Source organism: Mauremys mutica, chromosome 22 (genome assembly GCF_020497125.1).
Source record: "Mauremys mutica isolate MM-2020 ecotype Southern chromosome 22, ASM2049712v1, whole genome shotgun sequence".
In the NCBI taxonomy this organism is placed as follows: domain Eukaryota; kingdom Metazoa; phylum Chordata; order Testudines; family Geoemydidae; genus Mauremys; species Mauremys mutica.
Genome location: NC_059093.1, coordinates 17,720,231 through 17,741,583, shown reverse-complemented (window position 1 = coordinate 17,741,583; position 21,353 = coordinate 17,720,231). Strand labels below are relative to the sequence as shown.

The 21,353-nt window shown below is 59.0% G+C and overlaps 1 protein-coding gene across 2 annotated transcripts in view; it reads right to left on the bottom strand.

The window, feature by feature from the left end:
- The window catches only part of ROBO3 (roundabout guidance receptor 3), a 190,658-nt gene that overhangs the window by 15,059 nt on the left and 154,246 nt on the right, over positions 1–21,353 (bottom strand). For both annotated transcript variants that reach the window (XM_044997243.1, XM_044997242.1), the window contains exons 9-10: positions 5,557–5,762; positions 335–416 (exon numbers count right to left, since the gene is read on the bottom strand). In XM_044997243.1, coding sequence (XP_044853178.1) covers positions 335–416; positions 5,557–5,762 — 288 coding nt within the window. The remainder of the gene's footprint in view (positions 1–334; positions 417–5,556; positions 5,763–21,353) is intronic.

Genomic DNA, 21,353 nt, shown 5'->3' with positions numbered 1-21,353 from the left:
GCACTCCATCCCCATGCAGCGCTGGCACCGCAGTCCTGTTCTTCAAGCTTGGCACGTGGGCAGGGCCCACTCAGTCGCCAGCGCTGGGTGACGTGCCCCAGGAGGAGCCAAAGGGAACGTGGGCTCAGAGCTTCCTGCAGTGGAGGGGACTTTACAGCCATCTGAACCATAGGCGACGACTCCGTGGGTGCTCTGGGGCTGGAGCACCCCTGGGGAAAAATTGGTTGGTGCACAGCTACTGTGTGTGTCTGGGCCACTCGCCCCCACTCCCTGCTCCCAGCCCCCCGACCTGCCCCTACATTGCAGGGCCCAGCTGAACCGGTCCGTTACTGACCTTGCACTGCCAGGGCCCCACTCCATGTTGTCTCCCCCGTCGAGCTGGTAGCGACACAGACGTACAGTCCGGAGTCCGTCACCTGCGCACACCAAGGGGAGCCAGTGAGTCGTGCAGCTGCCGTGGGTGAGTCCCTGGGGGGATGAGCTGGGGGGAATGGGACACTGTCTGCACACCCAGAGGGTGCTGTGCACGAGGCTCCGTTCTGGGGATCCCTTTGTAGCGCCGGGATTGCTCCCCCCCCCATGCCCTCGGGGCCAGCCAGGCTGCGGCCTGGGGAGGAGTTCCCTGGGGAACACATCCGGCTGAGGGCTGGGCAGGGAGGGTCAGAGCCGCAGGCTCCCTGCGGCGGCAAAGGGCTGAGCGCAGTGATGGACTGAGCCTGTCTCTGAGCCGCCCCCACGGCCCTTCCCGCAGTGCTGTGCCATTCCGAGATCCCAGTGACAAGAAATGGCCCATCAGTGTCCAGGGACTTCTCAGCCTGAGCTTCAGGGAATGCCTGCCTGCCGGAGGTGCCAGGGCCTGGCACGAGAGAGCTGCACAGCCCAGCCTGCTATCCGCAGTGAGCCCCTGGCACCACGCTCACTGGGATGCCACCGCCTGGTGCTGCCATGCACGCTCCGCACTGCTGGAGCTGGGAGGTGAGGGCTGCAGGGTATGGGGAGCTCCACTGGCAGAGCAAGGCCTGGGGCAATGTCTTCTGAGCAGGGCAGAGGGTGGGATGTCCCTGGCTGGGGCAGCACTGCAGACAGGCTGTGCAGAGAGGGTCGGGGGAGCCCTGGCCAGGGAGGCAGCAGGCCTGGGGGACAGGAGGGCAGCATGCACAGAGGGGAACGGAGGGAACACTTTAACACGCCCGTCAGGTGGGGCTGTCCGTGTGGCACGAGCTGCCCCACTTTTCCCCACGAAGCAGCATGGCCTGAGGAGGTGGCCGTCCCCGGGGACCATTAACTCATGCTAGCCCTGCTAGCCGCCTGACAGCTCTCATTGCTTCCTGGGCACAGAGCCACAACTGCTATCCACCGATGCTATTAGGTGTGCCGGGAGCCGGCAGATGCATTAACCTCCTGACTCGCACACGACGACGGCCCAAAGCGAATGTGAAACAGTTCGCTCCCCGCTGACGCCTGCCATCAATTTTTAAAGCACTGTTTAGCGTGAGCTGGGTGTTTTGATAAGTAATTTATGAATAACCTCCACTTTACCCCGGCGCCGCGTCTGACTCTGCCGCGCCAGGCTGCAGACGCGCCTAGTCTGCCTCCAAGCCAGGGGGTGGAACGCAGCTCCTACTGCACCCAGCCGTGCCTGCCCAGCGCCTGACACCCGCCTCCCAGAGACAGGAGCCGGCCTGCTCACTGCTGCTATCATGGCTGAATGCCCCATTACCGACAGGTGAGCAGGGCCCCATGGTACCAGGCACTGCACCGACTCCAGGCCCTGCCCTCCCCCATCTGAATGTAGGGAAGGCTGCAACAGGTGTGGTTAACAGACAGGTGGGGGTGAGGGAGGGAGGGCGTGGCAGCACATTGTGGCTACATCAGGAGGTGGTGCACAGCCGGGGGACTCAGCGCCCATGGGGAGCAGGGCGTTCTTTGGAATGAGGCCCAGTCCCAAATGGCATTTAGTGCCTGGAACCCGCCAGCCTGCACTCCCTGCAGAGAGCTGCTGTTCCCAAGGGTGCTCGGGGCTCTTCGTTCTCCTTCACCACCCGCCGCCAAACCTGCTCTTTAAAAAGAAACCATGGGTGCATGCATGGACACACAGGTGCACACGCTCACACACGTGTGCTTGTGTGCACCCCCCACCCCCACAGGTGCACACACACTTTAAGCCTCTACTGCTGCGTAATTCGCACACACACATGGAAAAAAAAGCACGGCTCTCCCTTCCCCCCCGCCCAGCCCACTGCCGCTCAGAGGAAGTGCCATCCCTAGGGCCAAACCCCCACAGCTGAGCGAGGCCTTGTCTCCACAGGAGAGCGGCACCACCTTCAGTGCCGATGTGATTTCCAGCGTATGTAGTCCTGCGCACGGCTGTTATCATGGCCGAATGCCCCATTACCGTCAGGTGCGCAGGGCCCCAGGGTACCAGGCACTGCACCGACCCCAGGCCCTGCCCTGGTGCAAGGTTAGGTGGACGTCTAACCCTGGGTTCGTTTAACTCAACTAGGACTGAGTTAGGCCTGGGGGCCAGATTTTGAGACGTGTTTAAGCGTTGCTCAGCCTAAGTGACTTAGGAGCCTGAGGGCATGTCTACGCTGCATGCTGTGGCTCTGCACTTAACAGGGATGCGCTGTAGCGCTGAGCTGTAGATCCTTCCTACATCGATGGAAGAGGTTTTTCTATCGATGCAGGTAAATCAATGGAAGCACTGAGGTGAGGGCTACCTACTTGTGGTGCTCAGGGAACAAAACGCTTGTAGCTGGGTCGACCAAAGTTTTAGGCGTAGTCTCATTTTCAAAATGACTTAGGGCTTGTGTGCACACCAAACGCGGCAGCAGAGAGGCCCTAGCTGGGTTGACTCCAGGGCCCAGGATGGTTTAACTGGGTTGCTCAGGGGGGTGGGTTTATACTGACCTAATTTCAGAGCGCAGCCCGTTTCGGATTGTAAGTCTCATTGAAAGTCAATGGGATTTGGGCTCTTATGGCATTTTGCAGTGCTAAGCAACACCAAAACGCCTTCCCAAACGTAGGCCTTTGCACACAAATACCGCACCTGTGTAACTGTACTGGGAGAGCAAAGGTGGTAGCAGCCTCTCCTCCGTCCCCAGGTGTGTACAGTTCTCAGGGGAGAAGGGTGCTCTGTCCCATTGCTGCTGTTCCAGCACCGGGAGGAGAATCAGGGATCCTGGAAGAAGACCCCTTTACTGTGATGTTTCTGGGATGACTGTAGTTACACTGGCCAGCCCGGTAGAACAGGGCTCGGGGGTTAGTTTCTGTTGCTCGAGGAGCAGTAGAAGTCACTCCTCTAGCAGAATGAGTGTGCTCCCAGGAGTCAGCCCAGTGCCGCTGGCCCCAGACACTGGCTGGACTCTCCTGCTCAGGGCGGGCTCAGGGATCCTGCTCCCTGGATCTGCTGAAGGTGCACGCCCTGTGTTGCTCTGCCTCCTCCTGCCAGCTTAGCCAGTTTGGGGACCCCTCCGCCTCCATCTGACTCTCTCCTGGGGTATTTCACAGGCGGAACCAGTGCTGTGAACAACAGAGCCCTGGCCAATCCACCTGACTGAGGAGCGTGGCAGTCTGGCAAGCCAGGTGAGGAAATCAATGTGTCTTCCTCTTCCAGTAAAGCAGCTTCCATCTCCTCCCACCCGCTATGGGCCAGTGCAGTGACGGGTCGCGACCCTGATTCAGTTCAAACAGTGACGCCGAGGCTGAGTGTAACTAACAAGCCAGGAGTAAGCTCACAGCACGCCAAGGTACTCAGTCACTAGACATAAACGTGACCCTCCATAGCTGTGGTGAACAAAGGGCCTGCTTTCCCCGTGCCTGCCCTTGGGCAGCCATGGACACTAGTGCACGGGTGTGAAATGCTGCCCAACGGGAGCAGCAGCATTTCACGCCCGCGGTGCACAAGGGCAGGGCAATCGGGAATCAGGTCCCATAAGCCCATACCATGAGAGGCCAACCTAGCAAACCCATCCCTGCAGGGAGCGAGAGCCTGGCTGGCCCCCAGCCGCAGTCAGCAGCCTCCTGAGTCCTGGCATCACGCTGGCTTCCTGCACTAGGCTCAGCTCCAACCCTGCCCTCTGCTTTGCTAACGACTCTCCCTGTCCCAGCTCAGCCCTGGGGCTCCTCCCTCCCAGAGCCTCCTCTGCCCGGGGCAGCGGCACTGGCACTGCGGCAGGATTTCCCTGCCCATCCAGAGCCCTTGCCCACTCCAGCTCCACACCCGTCCCTCGCACCTCACACAAGCGGGGCCCGGTGGGACCAGGGGAGCCTGGAAAAGCCAGTGGGATGCAGTGGCCGTCAGGGTCAATTTGGGAGGGGATCCCAGGGGCTTTTGGAGGTGTGGGGAGAAGACTGGATGGGCTCATTGCCCAGCCCCCTGCCCCAGCCTGTCCCCATTATCCCCCCGCTCCCCTGTCTGTGTCGGAGCCAGGCTGCCAGGGCAATGGGGAGAGTCCAGGGAGATGCTTGGCTCCCCTGGCCCAGCATCTGGGTGGGGGACATGCTGTTCCATCCTCCGGCTCCTGCTGCTAACACTGCCTGTGCTGCTGCTGCCTTGATTCCTGCAGCCCCTTCCCTTCCAGCCAAGCACCTGGTAATATGTCCTCCGCTCACCCCCCTTGGCATCCCCACACAGGAAGCCCCTGGCCCTTGCTGTCAGGGCTCTTTGTACCGGCCCAGCCGCCGATTGGGCTCCTGTCCGTTACACTCGTTCCTTTCTCTCCTGGTGGCTTGCACTGGCGAGGCCGGCTGGGCCAGCCGTTTGGGCGCTCGCGCACGACTTAGGAGACCTGCACCCAAGTCCCTGCTCTACCCTAGAGACTGCACAGCCTCAAGCACTTAGGGCCGGATTTGTAAAGGTATTTAGGTGCCTAGTGGGATTTTCAAAAGTGCCTAACTCCCACTGATTTCAATCTGCCTCGCCTGGTCCCTGAATACCTTTACAAATCTGGCCCTCCACCTCTGTGCTTCAGCTGCCATGCGGGCTGTGAGGATAAAGCACTTTGTGGCCACGCAGGGATTCAGGGACATGCACCGTGAGACCTGATAGGGCACCTCTACGAATAAGTGCACGGCGGTATTACCAAGAAGGGGGAGTCAATTTAACGCAGAACGCAGCCAGGAAAGCTGTACTATGCCAGGTGGACCAATGCACGCAGCAAATTAAATAAGCCCGAGTACTCGCAAAATGTCTCAGTTCCAACTGGAGCATCAACAGGACAACACTGAAAGGCCCAGTAAAGTGGCAGATTGCAAATGCGTGTGTGCAAGGGGTCTCAAACTTGCCAAAGAGACGCCGCGTGAGCAGAGTCAGAACAGCAGCGACAGCTTTAGGGGCTCTGTGATTTCTACACCCCACCAGGACCCACTGCGCTTCCAAGAATAACAGAGCTAGCACCAGCTGCGAACTCCTCCCCAGGTAACAAAGCTGGGGCTCGGCAAAGGCTGACTCACAGGAGGGGCCCCCCGAGACTCCCGCAGCCCTTGCCCAGTTGGTGCATGCTGCGGGGCTTCAGGCGCAGTTCTGGGGGGTGTGGGGGGGCGGCAGCAGCTTACCTGCACGTTGGTGATCTGCAGAGTCCCGTTGTCTAACAGGCTGACCCGGGGGTCCCTGCCCACAACCTGCTGCCCGTCTTTCAGCCACTGGATGCTCGGCAGCGGGTTCCCGGTCACGTGACATTGCAGCTGGGCTGTAGCATCCACGGCCAGCGTCTGATTGGCGGGGCCTCGGCGGATGATTGGTGGGATGCGGTCGGATGTCACTGAAGGGAAACAGCCCAGAGCAGGTGTTAGCGGCTCTCCTGCCCCCCCCCCAGGTTAGCCGGCCCCACCGTGACAGCGCAGAGGCCTCTGGGCAGCTCCTCAGCAGGTGCCACATAGGCAGCAGTGAGCAAGCTCCATGCCCCTCACCCGGTCATGGTGCCCACCCGGCCCCGAGGAGCCAGCCTGGCTCGCTGGGAGAGGGCTGAGATTCAGGCCCATTTGATCCTTGCACTGTCTGCTGCGGCTCCCCCATGGGCCCAGGAGTGTCCGTTTGGTGGCAGGGTTGCTGCAGTAAGAAGCCCACCCAGCCCAGCCCCCCAGAGACCCTGCCTCTGGGATGGCAATGAGAGACTCCCCAAGCAGCCCCAAACTCGTCCCAAACAGACCTGCCCCTCCCAGCACAAGGGAGCTTCCACTGAGGCTCCTCCCGTTGGCAGCACCGCAACACCCCCTGCCACTGAGGCCCCTCCCGTGGGGAGCACCGCGACACCCCCGTCCTCCCAAGGCCCCTCCCGTGGGCAGCATCGCAACAACCCTCCCACAGAGGCCCCCCCCATGGGCAGCACCGTGACACCCCCTCTCCCCCGAGGCCCCTCCCATGGGCAGCACCGCGACACTTCCTCCCCCCCGGCCCCTCCCAAGGGCTCTCCTTAGACGGCACTAGGCACCTGACACTCCGCTCTCTGGAGCACCAGGCTTCCTCTGAACAGGGCAATGGGCATAGGGTGACCAGATCACCCAGGTCAAATATCGGGACGCGGGGGGTGGGGGAATGGGGGAAAAAATGGCGGCAGAGCAAAAAAAAAAAAATTCCCCACCTCCGATTCCTTCTCCCTCCGCAAGCGCTGGAGGGAGGCCCGGGAGACTCAGGGGAGCTCAGGGCCGGGGTGAGTGTGAGTCCGGGCTGGCCCCAAGCAGGCAGGACTTGGGCATGGTACCTGTAGGGAGAGTAGGGAGTGGCCTGCGGGGCCAGGCGGCGGCGGCTGTTCTCCCCACCTGGGCAGCGGGACTTGAGAGCAGCCGCTGCTGCAGCTCCCACATCCGCGGGGGGAGGAAGCGGCCGCTGGCCAAACTTGGCGGCTGCGGCTCTGGTGCCCATGAACCCCCCGAGCCCGGGCCTGCTGCGGGGACCCAGCACGCACACCGTGCGCCCAGCCCCTGGCCAGTTACGTCTGGGCTGGCTGCCCAGCTGGTGCAATCCCACGGGCGGCCCTGGAGTGGGGGCAGCAGGCCCCATCCCCCCCATCCCGCTCGGGTCCCACAGGGGAACGAACGGGGCTGGGCTGCCGATGCCTCCGCTGCGGGATTGCACCAGCTGGGCTGCCAGCCCAGACGCGACTGGCCAGTGGCGGGGCGCAGTGTGCGTGCTGCTGGGTCCCCGCAGCAGGCCCGGGTTCAGGCCCGGGCGCCACGTGCTTGGCCGCTTCCTCCCCCCGCGGCAGTGGGAGCTGCAGCAGCGGTTGCTCCCGTGTCCCGCTGCCCAAGTGGGGAGAACAGCCACCGACTGGCCCCGCAGGCCACCCCCTACTCTCCATCCAGGCACCGCGCCCGAGTCCTGCCTGCTCGGGGCCAGGCCGGACTCACACTCACCCCGGCCCCACGTTCCCCTGCGTCTCCTGGGCATGGTGTGCTTGGCAAGAAGCGGGGATTTGGGGAGGGAGCCAATGAGGCGGGGATGGGGGTGGGGATTTGGGGAGGGAGCCAATTGGGGAAGGAGGAGGCAGAGTCGGGGCGGGGAAGGGCGCGAGCCCTTCCAGGCTCCGGAGCCTTTGCTTGTTTGTCCAGTGTCCCGACCTAACATTGGTCGGGACGCAGGACAAACAAGCAAATATCGGGACAGTCCCGATAAAATCGGGACGTCTGGTCACCCTAAATGGGCACAGCTGACCCCTGGTGCCCCATCTCCCTGTGCTACTGCCCCACAGACTGTGGGAAGCTCTGAGCATCTCTCCGCATGCACCCCCAGTGCTGCACCCTGCTGACAGCTCCGTGCTCACCTTCCTTTGCTGGCCTGTCTGTGACCCATAAATCAGGGGGCCAATTAGAAACAGGCATTTGTGGTGGACGTACAGGCCTTGGAGCTCAGGCTGTGCTGACTGGGCTGCAGGGGAGGGCATGGGGCAGCTGAGGTTGGAGAGCCGTGCCAGCAATGTGCCAGCCCCAGGAGATGGGGGAGCATGTTGTGCCAGCAGTCACTGCTGGCAGCCAGAGAGCAAGCACACAACTCAGATAGCTAGATGGTGGGTGCCAGGCCATGGAGACCCAGAGTGCAGAGATTGGGGAACAGAGTGGGAGGCGGATTCATCTCCTTGGCCCCTCCTATGCTGGGAAAGTGACCAGTGGGGAACCACAGCTAACAGGGGATCTGGGGCGGAGTGGCAGGCCCCATCTGGCCTGGAGCACGCAGGACAGGAAGAGCTGGCACACACAGAGACGGGAACCCAGCACCTGGTTCCAGTGTCGTCATTTACACTCACACACCATGTGCGAGACGCAGGACATACCCCGTGCCTGTGGGCCCAAGGCAGCCCAGGAGTGCAAGAGCTGGCTGGAGGGCAGGGTCACCCGCTCACTCAGCAGGCTGTGGGTCAGTTAGAAACAGGCATTTGTGGCCTGTTTCTGGTGTGGTGGACATCTGGTGTGATGTCCTCCACACCAGAGCACATCTGTTGTCGGTAGCGGGAAGGCCCAAGGGGCAGCACGGGCAGCAGAGAGGGAGGTTATTAGTCGCCAGCCCTTGCAGGACTCTTGTCAAGCTGTCAGAATGGGCTGGCTTTGGGCTGGCAGTGCTGCCGCACAACATGGCTGCCAGTAGCCAGGGTGCAGAGACGCCTGTGGGCACCGTATCTTGTGGGGCAGGCCAGCATGAGGGGCAAAGGGAGGCCTGTTTGGTGAGACCTGAGGCAAGCATTTCATTAACATAAAAACCTAAAACTAGCTTAGAAGCTGTGAACAAGACACCTGAGTGTTCAAAGTCATGTAGAGAACTGCCAGGCTAAGAGGGACAAAGTACATGCATAAGATGTGGAAAAAGTCATATCCCAAGAGATGATGCATGTGCAGCCAGAGGCGTGCAGTGTAATAAATGTATAAAATATGGACATTTTGGAGCTGTTTGCTGCATCAAAGCAGTCAGGGAGTTGACTCATATTACACACAATTCAGAGCCTTTGTTTCTGGGATCTCTCATTTGTGATGACACAAATCCTGTCTGGAGAGTGAAACTAAATATTCACAGCAAGACTATTGACTTTAAAATTGACTCAGGAGCAGACATCAGTCATCTCAGAAGGGAATGGCTCCCAGAGCTGAAGTCACCTGACACTGCTTTGACTAGCCCTGGAGGTATTCTGAACTGCATGGGCCAGTTCACCACAGAAACAACTTACGAAGACAAAAGCTTTGCATTCAGATGACAGACCAACAACCTTTTCGGCCGCAGTGTGGCAGCCATGATGGGCCTAGCAAGAAAGGTGGAAGAACTTGATTGAGAATTTGATGATATTGGCCTTTTGAATGGAGATCCAGTAAAAATCAGTTTGAGAGACAATGCTGGACCATACAGTATACGAACACCTGTACCAGCCAGATCTTTGAAGAGACTAGTGGCAGATTTATGCAGATTCAGGGGACATCATTACCTGGTCGTTGTGGACTTTTCAGTTATATAGAAATAATGTACTTGAAAGTCATAACATGTCACCATGTTATTGAGAAACTGAAGTGCACTTTTGATCACTTCTGTATTAGAGAACAACTGATGGACAATGGATCACGATTCACTGCAGCAGAATTTATGTCATTCAGAAGGAAATACGATATAGATCATATTACTAGTAGTGAATGGAGAGCTGTACAGGCAACCAAGAAAATCCCACAGCAGAAAGATCCACAGCAGAAAGATCCACTCCTTGCTCTTCTTCTTCCAATAGCATCTACTGGATATAGTCCAGCACAACTCCTGATGGGAAGACAACTCAGAAGTACTGTTCCAACTTTGGAAAATAATCTGTTTCCACAGTGGCCAGGCATGAAGCCAAACTGGATAAAAAGCAAAAAGCCCATGAACACTTTTACAACAGACATCACTCAGAGAACTGCCAGGTCTAGAACCTGGTGACCGTGTTTATGTCAAACCAGATGGAGAAAAAGGACACCCAGCTGTCATGAAGAAAAATAATTCATTGCCCAGATCCTATGCGATTGAGACCGACAGTGGAGAGTTCAACAGAAACTGCTGACATCTACAGTTTGTTCCTCAGACAGAACAATTCACAGAGCAAACTCTACAGCTGGCGGACACAAAACAAGACGATGACTCAAGAATTCCAAACTGACCACAGCCAGCTGTTGTAACTACCGGACAGCCAGCTGACCAAGTTGTTACGTGTTTGGGTCCTGTAATTAAAAAACCCAGTACGATTCAGAGATCCTTAACAAACTGATACATACTGAGCTTCAGAGACAGCATGATAATGTAAATATTATAAATGGTAGGCATGGAGAAGAACTTAAAGGGGGAGATGTAGTGGAATGCTACACTGTATTATACAGTAATCCTGGTACAGCATTAAAGGATCTGATGCTGATAGGGTGACCAGACAGCAAATGTGAAAAATCAGGACAGGGAGTGGGGGGTAATAGGAGCCTATATAAGAAAAAGACCCCAAAATCGGGACTGGTCACCCTAGATGCTGAATACAGCTGAGGTGTAGAAGCAAGCTCTGGTACAGGGACATGACAGATGTGAACAGGGCTTGCACCCCATGGCTCTGAGTTGCTGTTAGGCGTGGGTGAGAATGCTCATTGCAACAATGAAACAGCAACTGCTGGGGCTGGGGCAAAACAGGGAATTTGCTTTTGCAGCCCTAATGCTGGGAGGTTTTCTGTGACGTGGCTTGTTTTATGCAGAAGCTGACAACGCCCCTCAGGAGCTAAACAACTCGACTCCCGTTCTGTCTGGCAGGCGCCAGCTGCACCAGAAATGTGGCTGTTGTTGTTCTAATCAGGATCTATGCTAATTTTTAAACAAGACTGAGGCGGGTGGCTCACATGTCATCGTCGCTCAGTGGCTGGCTGACGGCCTCCAATTTGCATACTGGCTGGCAACCAGTATTCAGCGCCTCAGCCACTGGCCTGGCTGGCATTACAAGGACATCAGCAAACAGCTCAGCTAAAATGGCGGCCAGCCACATGGGGCCACTTTCTAAACCCTGGGGGTTTTGAGAGTGTTAATCCTAATTTGGGAAACGTGGCTTTGGGGGCATAAATCAGTGTTCTGGGCCACGAGGGTGACTGCCAGGGCCTCTGCTGGCAGAGATGCCAGCTCATTTCACATCAACTGCACAGACATGCACCAGAAAATCATATCCCAGAACAGGACAAAAGAGGCAGTGATGGAACACAGCTGCTTCCCTCTCTGTGCTCTGTCTGCCTTATAAAGCGTCACTGTTCCTGTAAGAAGCTGGCACATTATCATCCACCGAACAACTTGGCAATCCACACGGAAGACGGAGGACGGGTGCTGGGGAGTCCACAGGCCTCTCCGTGGGTAACAGGGCCAAAGAGACAGGGGATGAGAGGAAAATTAACACCATTCTGCCCTAATCTCGTAGTCCAGTGACAAGGCTGTGTTGGGAACTGGAGCACAAGGACCCGGGGCAGCCTTTGGGCGTGAAACTCCTCACGTGGTACTTGTCGCCCTTTGGCGTCTCCGTATGAGTCAGGCTCGGTTTCTTTCCATAAATGTTTAATAGGAAGGGTCTGAAATTGGTCTGAGGCTGATGGCCCAGAACAGGTTTTGTCAACAGATCATCTTTTACAAGCCGTTGTTCAGCTCCATGGAGTTGGCAGATAGGTGAACGTGGAGTAATCTGGGGCAAGGGACAGTGTTAGAAAAGAGTCATGTAAGACTAAGGGCCACGGTTTACTATTATACTTCATAACATTTCTTCTCTTCTCTCCCGTGAAGGTTTTTATGCCGTGCTCCAACAGCCAGGGCTGGAGAATCATTTCCTTGGCAGACGCTCACAAGGAACGGCCCTTTTGCAGAATGGTGATCATCACCCGCTGTTCTCAGTGAGATTAGGACCACAGGCTGCCCTCAAACACAATGGGACATTTTGTGACAGCCCGTACTCCTATGCTCAGCCTTTTTACAAAACTCTGATACATTTTGTGCAAAGTATGCCTTGTGAGGTATCAATTAGAAACTCATAATCTGCTGAGCATTATTGTCTAGGTAAAATACGTGTGGCGTCATTGTATGTAAAATTATAAAATTCTACTGTATGACATTGCTGAGACATGTTCCAAGTTTAGAAAAACAGCCTCAGACCAGTTCCTCAAAAACAAAAGACTAGTCAACACCTCAGCCAGGTGCCAACAAAATCAAGCTGTGTAAATGGCCATTGTTTGGCAAGAAGAAGGGTGTGAACGAGAATTTACATTTTGGGTCGGGGGTTCCCGTGTGTCAAACTAGCTGTCGCCTATACCCCTGCTGGAGATAATCCTCAAAGAGGAGAGAAAGGTATAAGAATAGAGGACACACTACACAAACTACCTTTCTCCTCCATTCCTTTCTGCTCCCGGCAGTATCAATGCCTGAGGAAACACTGAACTGGGGACAGGTCCTGGCCTGGAGGCTTTCAGCCAGTAAAGACTGTAAAGAGCAGGTGGCGAGAAAAGCCTTTGCTTTGAATTCATTTAGCTCGCTAAATTAGGTATTAGTTTGTGTTTTATCTTTTTGTGTTTTAGTTTTAGTTTGTGTTTTACCTGCCAACTCTGATTTTTATGCCTCATTACTTGTGATCACTTAAAATCTTCCTGCAGTTAATAAACTTGTTTTATTGTTTTATCTAAACCAGTGTGTGCTCGGATTGAAGTGTTTGGGACCCTCCAGATGAGTAACGGAAAGAGCTGGGCAGTACAAGACACACATTTCAGGGGGCAAGTCTGGGAGTGGGACTTTGCTGGGGTCGCCCTGTAATGTAATTCATGCGTGATTAGCTGTAACACTCGCACAATTCAGCTGGGAGTGATTTACATGCTAGAGACTGTGTGTGAGCAGGCCAGGAGTGGTAGCTCTTACAGCGAAGCACTGTTAAAGGCACCCCAGGTTGGAGATTTCAGGGGAGACAACTGTCCATCTGTCCAGAGTGTACCCTGGGCAATGTCACACATTTCCTTACAGCATGGGCAGGATGCTGTTCAGGCAGCCCCTAGTAAAACTGGCAACTGCCTCTAAAGCAGGGTCTCATACTCAAATGACCACAAGGGCCACATGAGGTCTAGTGCATTGGCCCAAGGGCTGCATCACTGACACCCCCACCCTCACTGTCCCCGGTCCTGCCCCCACTCCACCCCTTCCATGAGGCCCCGCCCCTGCCCCACCTCTTCCCTGCCCCTTTCCACCCCCTTCCCCAAAGTCCCCACCCCAACGCTGCCCCTTCCCTGTCACCAGGGGGTGCAGAAGGGGTGCAGGGTGTGGCAGGGGGCTCAGGGCAGGGAGTTGATGTGTGGGGTGCAAGAGGGGTGAAGGGTTCGGCAGGGGGTTGCGGTGCAGGGTGCAGCAAGGGGCTCAGGGCAGGGAGTGCAGAAGGGGTGCGGGACGCAGCAAGGGGCTCAGGGCAGGGAGTTGGGTGCAGAAGGGATGCGGCAGGGGGCTCAGGGCAGGGAGTCGGGGTGCAGGATGGATGTGGGGTGCGGCAGGAGGCTCACGGCAGGAAGTCGGGGTGCAGGATGGATGTGGGGTGCAGCAGGGGGCTCAGGGCAGGGAGTCGGGGTGCAGGATGGATGTGGGGTGCAGCAGGGGGCTCAGGGCAGGGAGTTGGGGTGCAGGACCAGTGTGGGGTGCGGCAGGGGGCTCAGGGCAGGGAGTCGGGGTGCAGGAGGGGTGTGGGGTGCGGCAGGGGGCTCACGGTAGGGAGTCGGGGTGCAGGAGGGCTGTGGGGTGTGGCAGGAGGCTCACGGCAGGGAGTGGGGGTGCAGGAGAGGTGTGGGGTGCGGCAGGGGGCTCACGGCAGGGAGTCGGGGTGCAGGAGGGGTGTGGGGTGCGGCAGGAGGCTCAGGGCAGGGAGTTGGGGTGCAGGAGGGGTGCGGGGTGTGAGCTCCAGCCCGGCGCCGCTTACCTAGAGCAGCTCCGGGGTGGCAGCGGTGCCCATCGGGGCCAGGGCAAGCTCCCGGCCCCACACCGCGCCGCTCCACTCCAGGAAGCAGCTGGAACCACAGCCCCTGGGGGAGCGGGGGTGGGCATGGGGCTCTGCCGCTGCTCCTCCAGGTACCTCCCACAAAGCTCCCATTGGCCGCAGTTCCCTGTTCCCGGCCAATGGGAGCTGTGGGGGGGCGGCACTTTGAAGCAAGGCAACGCAGGAGCCCTCTGTCTCCTCCCCGCTCCCCTCTGGCCCGAAGGGACGTGCTGCCAGCCGCCTAAGGGAGCGGCGCGGGGCTCACGGCCCCACAGGGGGTGGGGGGGGGCGATCCCGCGGGCTGCAGTTTGCCCACCCCTGGCCTGGAGGTCGGCAGCGGGGCGGCGCAGGGAGCTTGGCGGGCCACACAGAAGAGCCCTGCTCTAAAGCCAAGCTGCCCTGAGCGCTGATGGCAGCCCTGATGCTGGGCACACTGGGAGGGGAGGGGGATCCAAGTCACCGGGGCGCTGGGGGAAAGTGGGGACCAGGGAGGGACACTGCAGGTATGGGGGGGGGGTAAAGGGAGACAGGGGGGGCAGGTGAGTACGAGAAGCAGAGGGAGACTGAGAGGAACGGAAGGGCAAGGGAAGCCCAGGAGACAGTGGGGAGAATGGGAGGGCAGATGGGAGGGGGCTGAAGACTGGGTGGGGGAGGCTGGGTTTGATAGGGGAGGGCAGGATAGCCTGGTATTCCCCAGCCCAGCGGATGGGGAGGGGGCTGAAGACTGGGTGGGGGAGGCTGGGTTTGATAGGGGAGGGCAGGGTAGCCTGGTATTCCCCAGCCCAGCGGATGGGGAGGGGGCTGAAGACTGGGTGGGGGAGGCTGGGTTTGATAGGGGAGGGCAGGATAGCCTGGTATTCCCCAGCCCAGCAGATGGGGAGGGGGCTGAAGACGGGGTGGGGGAGGCTGGGTTTGATAGGGGAGGGCAGGGTAGCCTGGTATTCCCCAGCCCAGCGGATGGGGAGGGGGCTGAAGACTGGGTGGGGGAGGCTGGGTTTGATAGGGGAGGGCAGGTAGCCTGGTACTCCCCAGCCCAGCGGATGGGGAGGGGGCTGAAGACTGGGTGGGGGAGGCTGGGTTTGATAGGGGAGGGCAGGATAGCCTGGTATTCCCCAGCCCAGCGGATGGGGAGGGGGCTGAAGACTGGGTGGGGGAGGCTGGGTTTGATAGGGGAGGGCAGGGTAGCCTGGTATTCCCCAGCCCAGCGGATGGGGAGGGGGCTGAAGACTGGGTGGGGGAGGCTGGGTTTGATAGGGGAGGGCAGGATAGCCTGGTATTCCCCAGCCCAGCGGATGGGGAGGGGGCTGAAGACTGGGTGGGGGAGGCTGGGTTTGATAGGGGAGGGCAGGGTAGCCTGGTATTCCCCAGCCCAGCGGATGGGGAGGGGGCTGAAGACTGGGTGGGGGAGGCTGGGTTTGATAGGGGAGGGCAGGATAGCCTGGTATTCCCCAGCCCAGCAGATGGGGAGGGGGCTGAAGACTGGGTGGGGGAGGCTGGGTTTGATAGGGGAGGGCAGGTTCGCCTGGTATTCCCCAGCCCAGCGGATGGGGAGGGCACTGAAGACTGGGTGGGGGAGGCTGGGTTTGATAGGGGAGGGCAGGTAGCCTGGTATTCCCCAGCCCAGCAGATGGGGAGGGGGCTGAAGACTGGGTGGGGGAGGCTGGGTTTGATAGGGGAGGGCAGGGTAGCCTGGTATTCCCCAGCCCAGCGGAGGGGGAGGGGGCTGAAGACTGGGTGGGGGAGGATGGATTTGATAGGGGAGGGCAGGTAGCCTGGTACTCCCCAGCCCAGCGGATGGGGAGGGGGCTGAAGACTGGGTGGGGGAGGCTGGGTTTGATAGGGGAGGGCAGGGTAGCCTGGTATTCCCCAGCCCAGCGGAGGGGGAGGGGGCTGAAGACTGGGTGGGGGAGGCTGGGTTTGATAGGGGAGGGCAGGATAGCCTGGTATTCCCCAGCCCAGCGGATGGGGAGGGGGCTGAAGACTGGGTGGGGGAGGCTGGGTTTGATAGGGGAGGGCAGGGTAGCCTGGTATTCCCCAGCCCAGCGGATGGGGAGGGGGCTGAAGACTGGGTGGGGGAGGCTGGGTTTGATAGGGGAGGGCAGGATAGCCTGGTATTCCCCAGCCCAGCGGATGGGGAGGGGGCTGAAGACTGGGTGGGGGAGGCGGGGTTTGATAGGGGAGGGCAGGGTAGCCTGGTATTCCCCAGCCCAGCGGATGGGGAGGGGGCTGAAGACTGGGTGGGGGAGGCTGGGTTTGATAGGGGAGGGCAGGTAGCCTGGTATTCCCCAGCCCAGCAGATGGGGAGGGGGCTGAAGACTGGGTGGGGGAGGCTGGGTTTGATAGGGGAGGGCAGGGTAGCCTGGTATTCCCCAGCCCAGCGGATGGGGAGGGGGCTGAAGACTGGGTGGGGGAGGCTGGGTTTGATAGGGGAGGGGAGGTAGCCTGGTACTCCCCAGCCCAGCGGATGGGGAGGGGGCTGAAGACTGGGTGGGGGAGGCTGGGTTTGATAGGGGAGGGCAGGATAGCCTGGTATTCCCCAGCCCAACGGATCTGGAGGGGGCTGAAGAATGGGTGGGGGAGGCTGGGTTTGATAGGGGAGGGCAGGTAGCCTGGTACTCCCCAGCCCAGCGGATGGGGAGGGGGCTGAAGACTGGGTGGGGGAGGCTGGGTTTGATAGGGGAGGGCAGGGTAGCCTGGTATTCCCCAGCCCAGCGGATCTGGAGGGGGCTGAAGACTGGGTGGGGGAGGCTGGGTTTGATAGGGGAGGGCAGGATAGCCTGGTATTCCCCAGCCCAGCGGATGGGGAGGGGGCTGAAGACTGGGTGGGGGAGGCTGGGTTTGATAGGGGAGGGCAGGGTAGCCTGGTATTCCCCAGCCCAGCGGATGGGGAGGGGGCTGAAGACTGGGTGGGGGAGGCTGGGTTTGATAGGGGAGGGCAGGATAGCCTGGTATTCCCCAGCCCAGCAGATGGGGAGGGGGCTGAAGACTGGGTGGGGGAGGCTGGGTTTGATAGGGGAGGGCAGGGTAGCCTGGTATTCCCCAGCCCAGCGGATGGGGAGGGGGCTGAAGACTGGGTGGGGGAGGCTGGGTTTGATAGGGGAGGGCAGGTAGCCTGGTACTCCCCAGCCCAGCGGATGGGGAGGGGGCTGAAGACTGGGTGGGGGAGGCTGGGTTTGATAGGGGAGGGCAGGGTAGCCTGGTATTCCCCAGCCCAGCGGATGGGGTGGGGGAGGCCCCTGTTTGTGTAGATAAGGTAGGATTGTGAGCCTGGAAGGATCTCGTGCAGGTTGGGGGGTGGCTCGAAACACACCCAGCCTCCACCCTGGATAGAGCAGGGAGGGGCAGTGTGGGGAAGGGGGTGGGGCTTGTCTGGCCGTGGGGATGGGGCAGTGCAGTGCTTGGCGGGTGCCATCCCTTCGGGGCAGAGCCAAGGTTGTGGGCTGTGGTGTACGGGGGACGCACTGAGAGGGGCTCAGCTCCCCACGTCTTTGCCTTTGTGGGTCAGTGTCAGGCATGCTGTGTGTGTAGCGACCTTCCCAACGCCGTGCTTTGTGTCACAGCCCACAGAACACTGTGCCCCTCATTCTCAAAGGGTCCCCAGCACCCACCGCCCCACACCCACACGGATGTGGTTTCAGGTCTGACTAGCCATTACAGATGTTTCAAATCAGGGCCGCCCAGAGGGGGGGGCAAGAGGGGAAATTTGCCCCGGGCCCCGCAGGGGCCGCCACGAGAGTTTTTCGGGGCCCTTGGAGCGGGGTCCTTCACTCACTCCGGGGGCCCCGGAAAACTGTCACGGGTCCCGGGCCCCCGGAGCTTCTTCCGCTCCCGGTCTTCACCGGTGGAGGTTCCTTCCGCTCTGGGGCGGAAGGACCCCCCGCCGGCGAATTACCGCCGAAGCGGGACCTGCTGCCGAAGTGCAGCCGGGTCTTCGGCGGTAATTCGGTGGCGGGGGGTCCTTCCGTTCCAGGACCCGCCGCCAAAGTGCCCCAAAGACCCGCGGCGGGGGCCCCTCGCCGCCGAATTACTGCTGAAGACCCGGCTGCACTTCGGCGGCGGGTCCCACTTTGGCGGTAATTCGTCGGCGGGGGGCCCCTGCCGCGGGTCTTCGGGGCACTTCGGCGGCGGGTCCCGGAATGGAAGGGCCCCCTGCCGCCAAAGACCCCAGGCCCCCGGAATCCTCTGGGCGGCCCTGCTTCAAATTTCAGGTGCCCAACCTGTGACAGGGCCTGGTAGGCACTGGATTGTACACCTGGTCCTTAACTACCCCCATCCCTGTTGTCCCTGGGCACTCACAGTCGGTGAGCTCACATCACCCCTGGGAGGCAGGGAAGCGCTATCCCCCCGTTTTACAGAGGACCATTGACACAGAGAGACCAAGGCACTTGCCCAAGGTAATGCAGCAAATCAGTGGCAGGGCAGGGAACTGGCCCCAGCTCTCGCATGGCCCAGGCTAGCTACTGAGCCACCTTTCCCCTCTATTATTGTTCCAAGAACTCACGGTGCTGCGACACTGATGCTACCCTGCCAGCTGTGTCCCTGCCCCTCTCTCTGCACAGAACACCGCTATCGGAGCACACGCTGCAAACATGGGAGAGTGAGGCGGTTTGGGCGTGAGCGAGGTAGGTCCCTCGGGGCAGTGGGAAGCCCATGTACGGCCACAGTCACTATAAGCATCACGGTGAGAACAGGGCAAGGTGGGCAGAGAGGACCAGGTGCTGTCAGAGTCAGAGATGAACTGCAGCCTTCTCCTGTGATCTCCCTGGGGTTCCTCAGTGGCTGACCTTGAAGTGGGCTGGGTGGGTGCAGAGTACAGTCAGGCCTATTCTCCCCTCACTCTGCTGCGAGTGTCACCATGGTGACGCCCATAAGGGGCACCCTCCACAGCATTAACGTTGACCCAGCCCCACCCTAACTACCCCAACCATGTACAGACAAGCTTAACCCTAAAGACGTTCAGCTCAGCAGCCCAGGAGACTGCAGGATCCGCCTATTATTTATGACCCTAATTACTCTCCATTGACTGGGAAGCAGTGGCTGGACAAAGAGCCCCGGAGAGTTCACACAGAACTGAAGTTGCCCGTAACAATCAGCAAGGGAGAAGGAGAACAAACCCCAGCCAAGGTAAAGGAGCTGGCTCAGACAGAAATCAGCTGGCAGCAGGCAGGCGCCGCACTCAGCACTCGCAAGGGGGGCGGCTCACCGGCATTTCCCTGGCCTCCCGCGCAGCAGGCAAAGTGCCTGACAGCATCACTGGTGACGTGGGCGCAACAAGCAGGATGCTACAGGCCACAGCTGCCTCCTGCCCTGGCATTGTGTTCTCATCTGGCAGAGGCCTGGCTCCCGGTTCTGGATTGTGACTCTTGTTAACAGGCCCCTGGTCGGAACAGGCGCTCCACAAGATACAGACACATGAAGTGTCACATAAAGGCCAGGGCCGGCTCATCTGCCACTGCGGAGTGCTGTGCCGTCTAGCCACCCTCTCGCTGCAGGAAGCCATCTGTGCTGCGGAATTAGGATTCTAGGTTACAACTCTCTTTGTCCAACAGTTGCCATTAATCACCTCGCCCTTGTCAGCTGGGCTGATGGATCAGGTGTTACCAGAAAACCCAAATCACCAGGGAGTGCAGGGATGGAACTCCCGTGCTGCCCAGCTCAGGGGCGAAATAAGGGAACACAAAGGCTTTTCCTCTAGTAGGTACCATCTGCTGGGCGCTCACTGGCCTGCGTGCAAGGAGTCTGGTGGGAAGCACAAAGGGGAGAAGCTGGTTTCCACACTGGCAGCCCCAGCAGATGCCAGAGGCGTAACGTGCCATGGGGGTGGCTGCCCTCTCGTATCTACAGATGGCCGCTCCAGCTCAGGGTTGAGGCCTGGCTGTGGGCTGTGGCAAGGTGTCTGCACACGCTGGGCCCATGCCGCCACAGTGCAGAGCTGGGTTCAGGAAATGGTGCTGGGCTGTCTGTCTCCCTCCTGGCTGGTGGCAAGCACAGTTGTGCTGGTATAACTGCATCCCCCCCACTCCATCTCCTGCAAAGGATGAGTTTTCAGATCCATACTGTGCACACGGTGAGGTGAAGCCCTGAGGCAGCCGGCATTGAGCACAGCACCGCTCGCACCTTGGCATGCTGAGCTGTCAGCATGGCCTTTGGAGAGCACAGCCCTCCGTCGGCATTTCCAAGCTGGGCTCCCGTCAATGGGGTTTCAAAGTGACACTCGCTGCCTTTCACGGATTGGTCCCCCAATGTAGGTTTAACTAAACAAACCAAACGAGCGAACAGCACTAACAGAATTCTTTTCAGTCCCCGCCTGTAACCCGGCCCCTGCGCCATCTGTAACAACCGATGCAGCGTGGTGCTAGCGCCTGCGGATTGCCAAGGGAACTCACACAGGAACTGACAAAGCAGGACGCCGTCTGGGCTGCGCAGAGAGGAAGGCAAATAGCTGAGGGAACTGGGATAGTTTAGTCTGCAGAAGAGAAGAATGAGGGGGGATTTGATAGCTGCTTTCAACTACCTGAAAGGGGGTTCCAAAGAGGATGGATCTAGACTGTTCTCAGTGGTAGAAGATGACAGAACAAGGAGTAATGGTCTCAAATTGCAGAGGGGGAGGTTTAGGTTGGACATTAGGAAAAACTTTTTCACTAGTAGGGTGGTGAAGAACTGGAATGGGTTACCTAGGGAGGTGGTGGAATCTCCTTCCTTAGAGGTTTTTAAGGTCAGGCTTGACAAAGCCCTGGCTGGGATGATTTAGTTGGGGTTGGTCCTGCTTTGAGCAGGGGGTTGGACTAGATGACTCCTGAGGCCCCTTCCAACCCTGAGATTCTATGATTCTATGATATGGCCCCATCCTTTCAGCGCTCTCAGTCCAAGGCATTATTGCACACACTGGCAGGGCCCAGCCCTTTAACACGGGCCTTGGCACCTGACAGCGTTTCACGGGAGAATAATTTGTTTGGACAAAGCGCAGGATGCCTGCAGGAAGGGCCAGCAGTGGGGAGACAGGCTCCACAAAGGTGGGAAGGAAGCCTGCCTGTTCAGCTGGGTTTTAACAAGAAACCCCTTAGAGAGAGGCAAGGATTTTATTTGCGGTAAGAGGAGAGCCTCTCCGCTAAGGATTTGCTCGAAGCCGTGGTTCCTATTACACCTCCCGGGTCCTGGCTAATGCCAAGGAAACTCAGACAAATGAAATTCACAGCAGGAGAGTTCAGAGACAATGCCAGAAAACTTCACAGGAACAAATTCCACTGGCAAAGACCGGGCTGCAGCTCCCAGGCAGGGGCAGCAGCTCCGCTCCCGTCCTCGCTGCTCACACATTCCCGGGCTCTTTGCAGTTCCACAAGGGAACCAGCTGGGGGCCTGAGCAGGGCTGGTCTGCGCCCTACCAAACCCCATTGCAAGCAACCA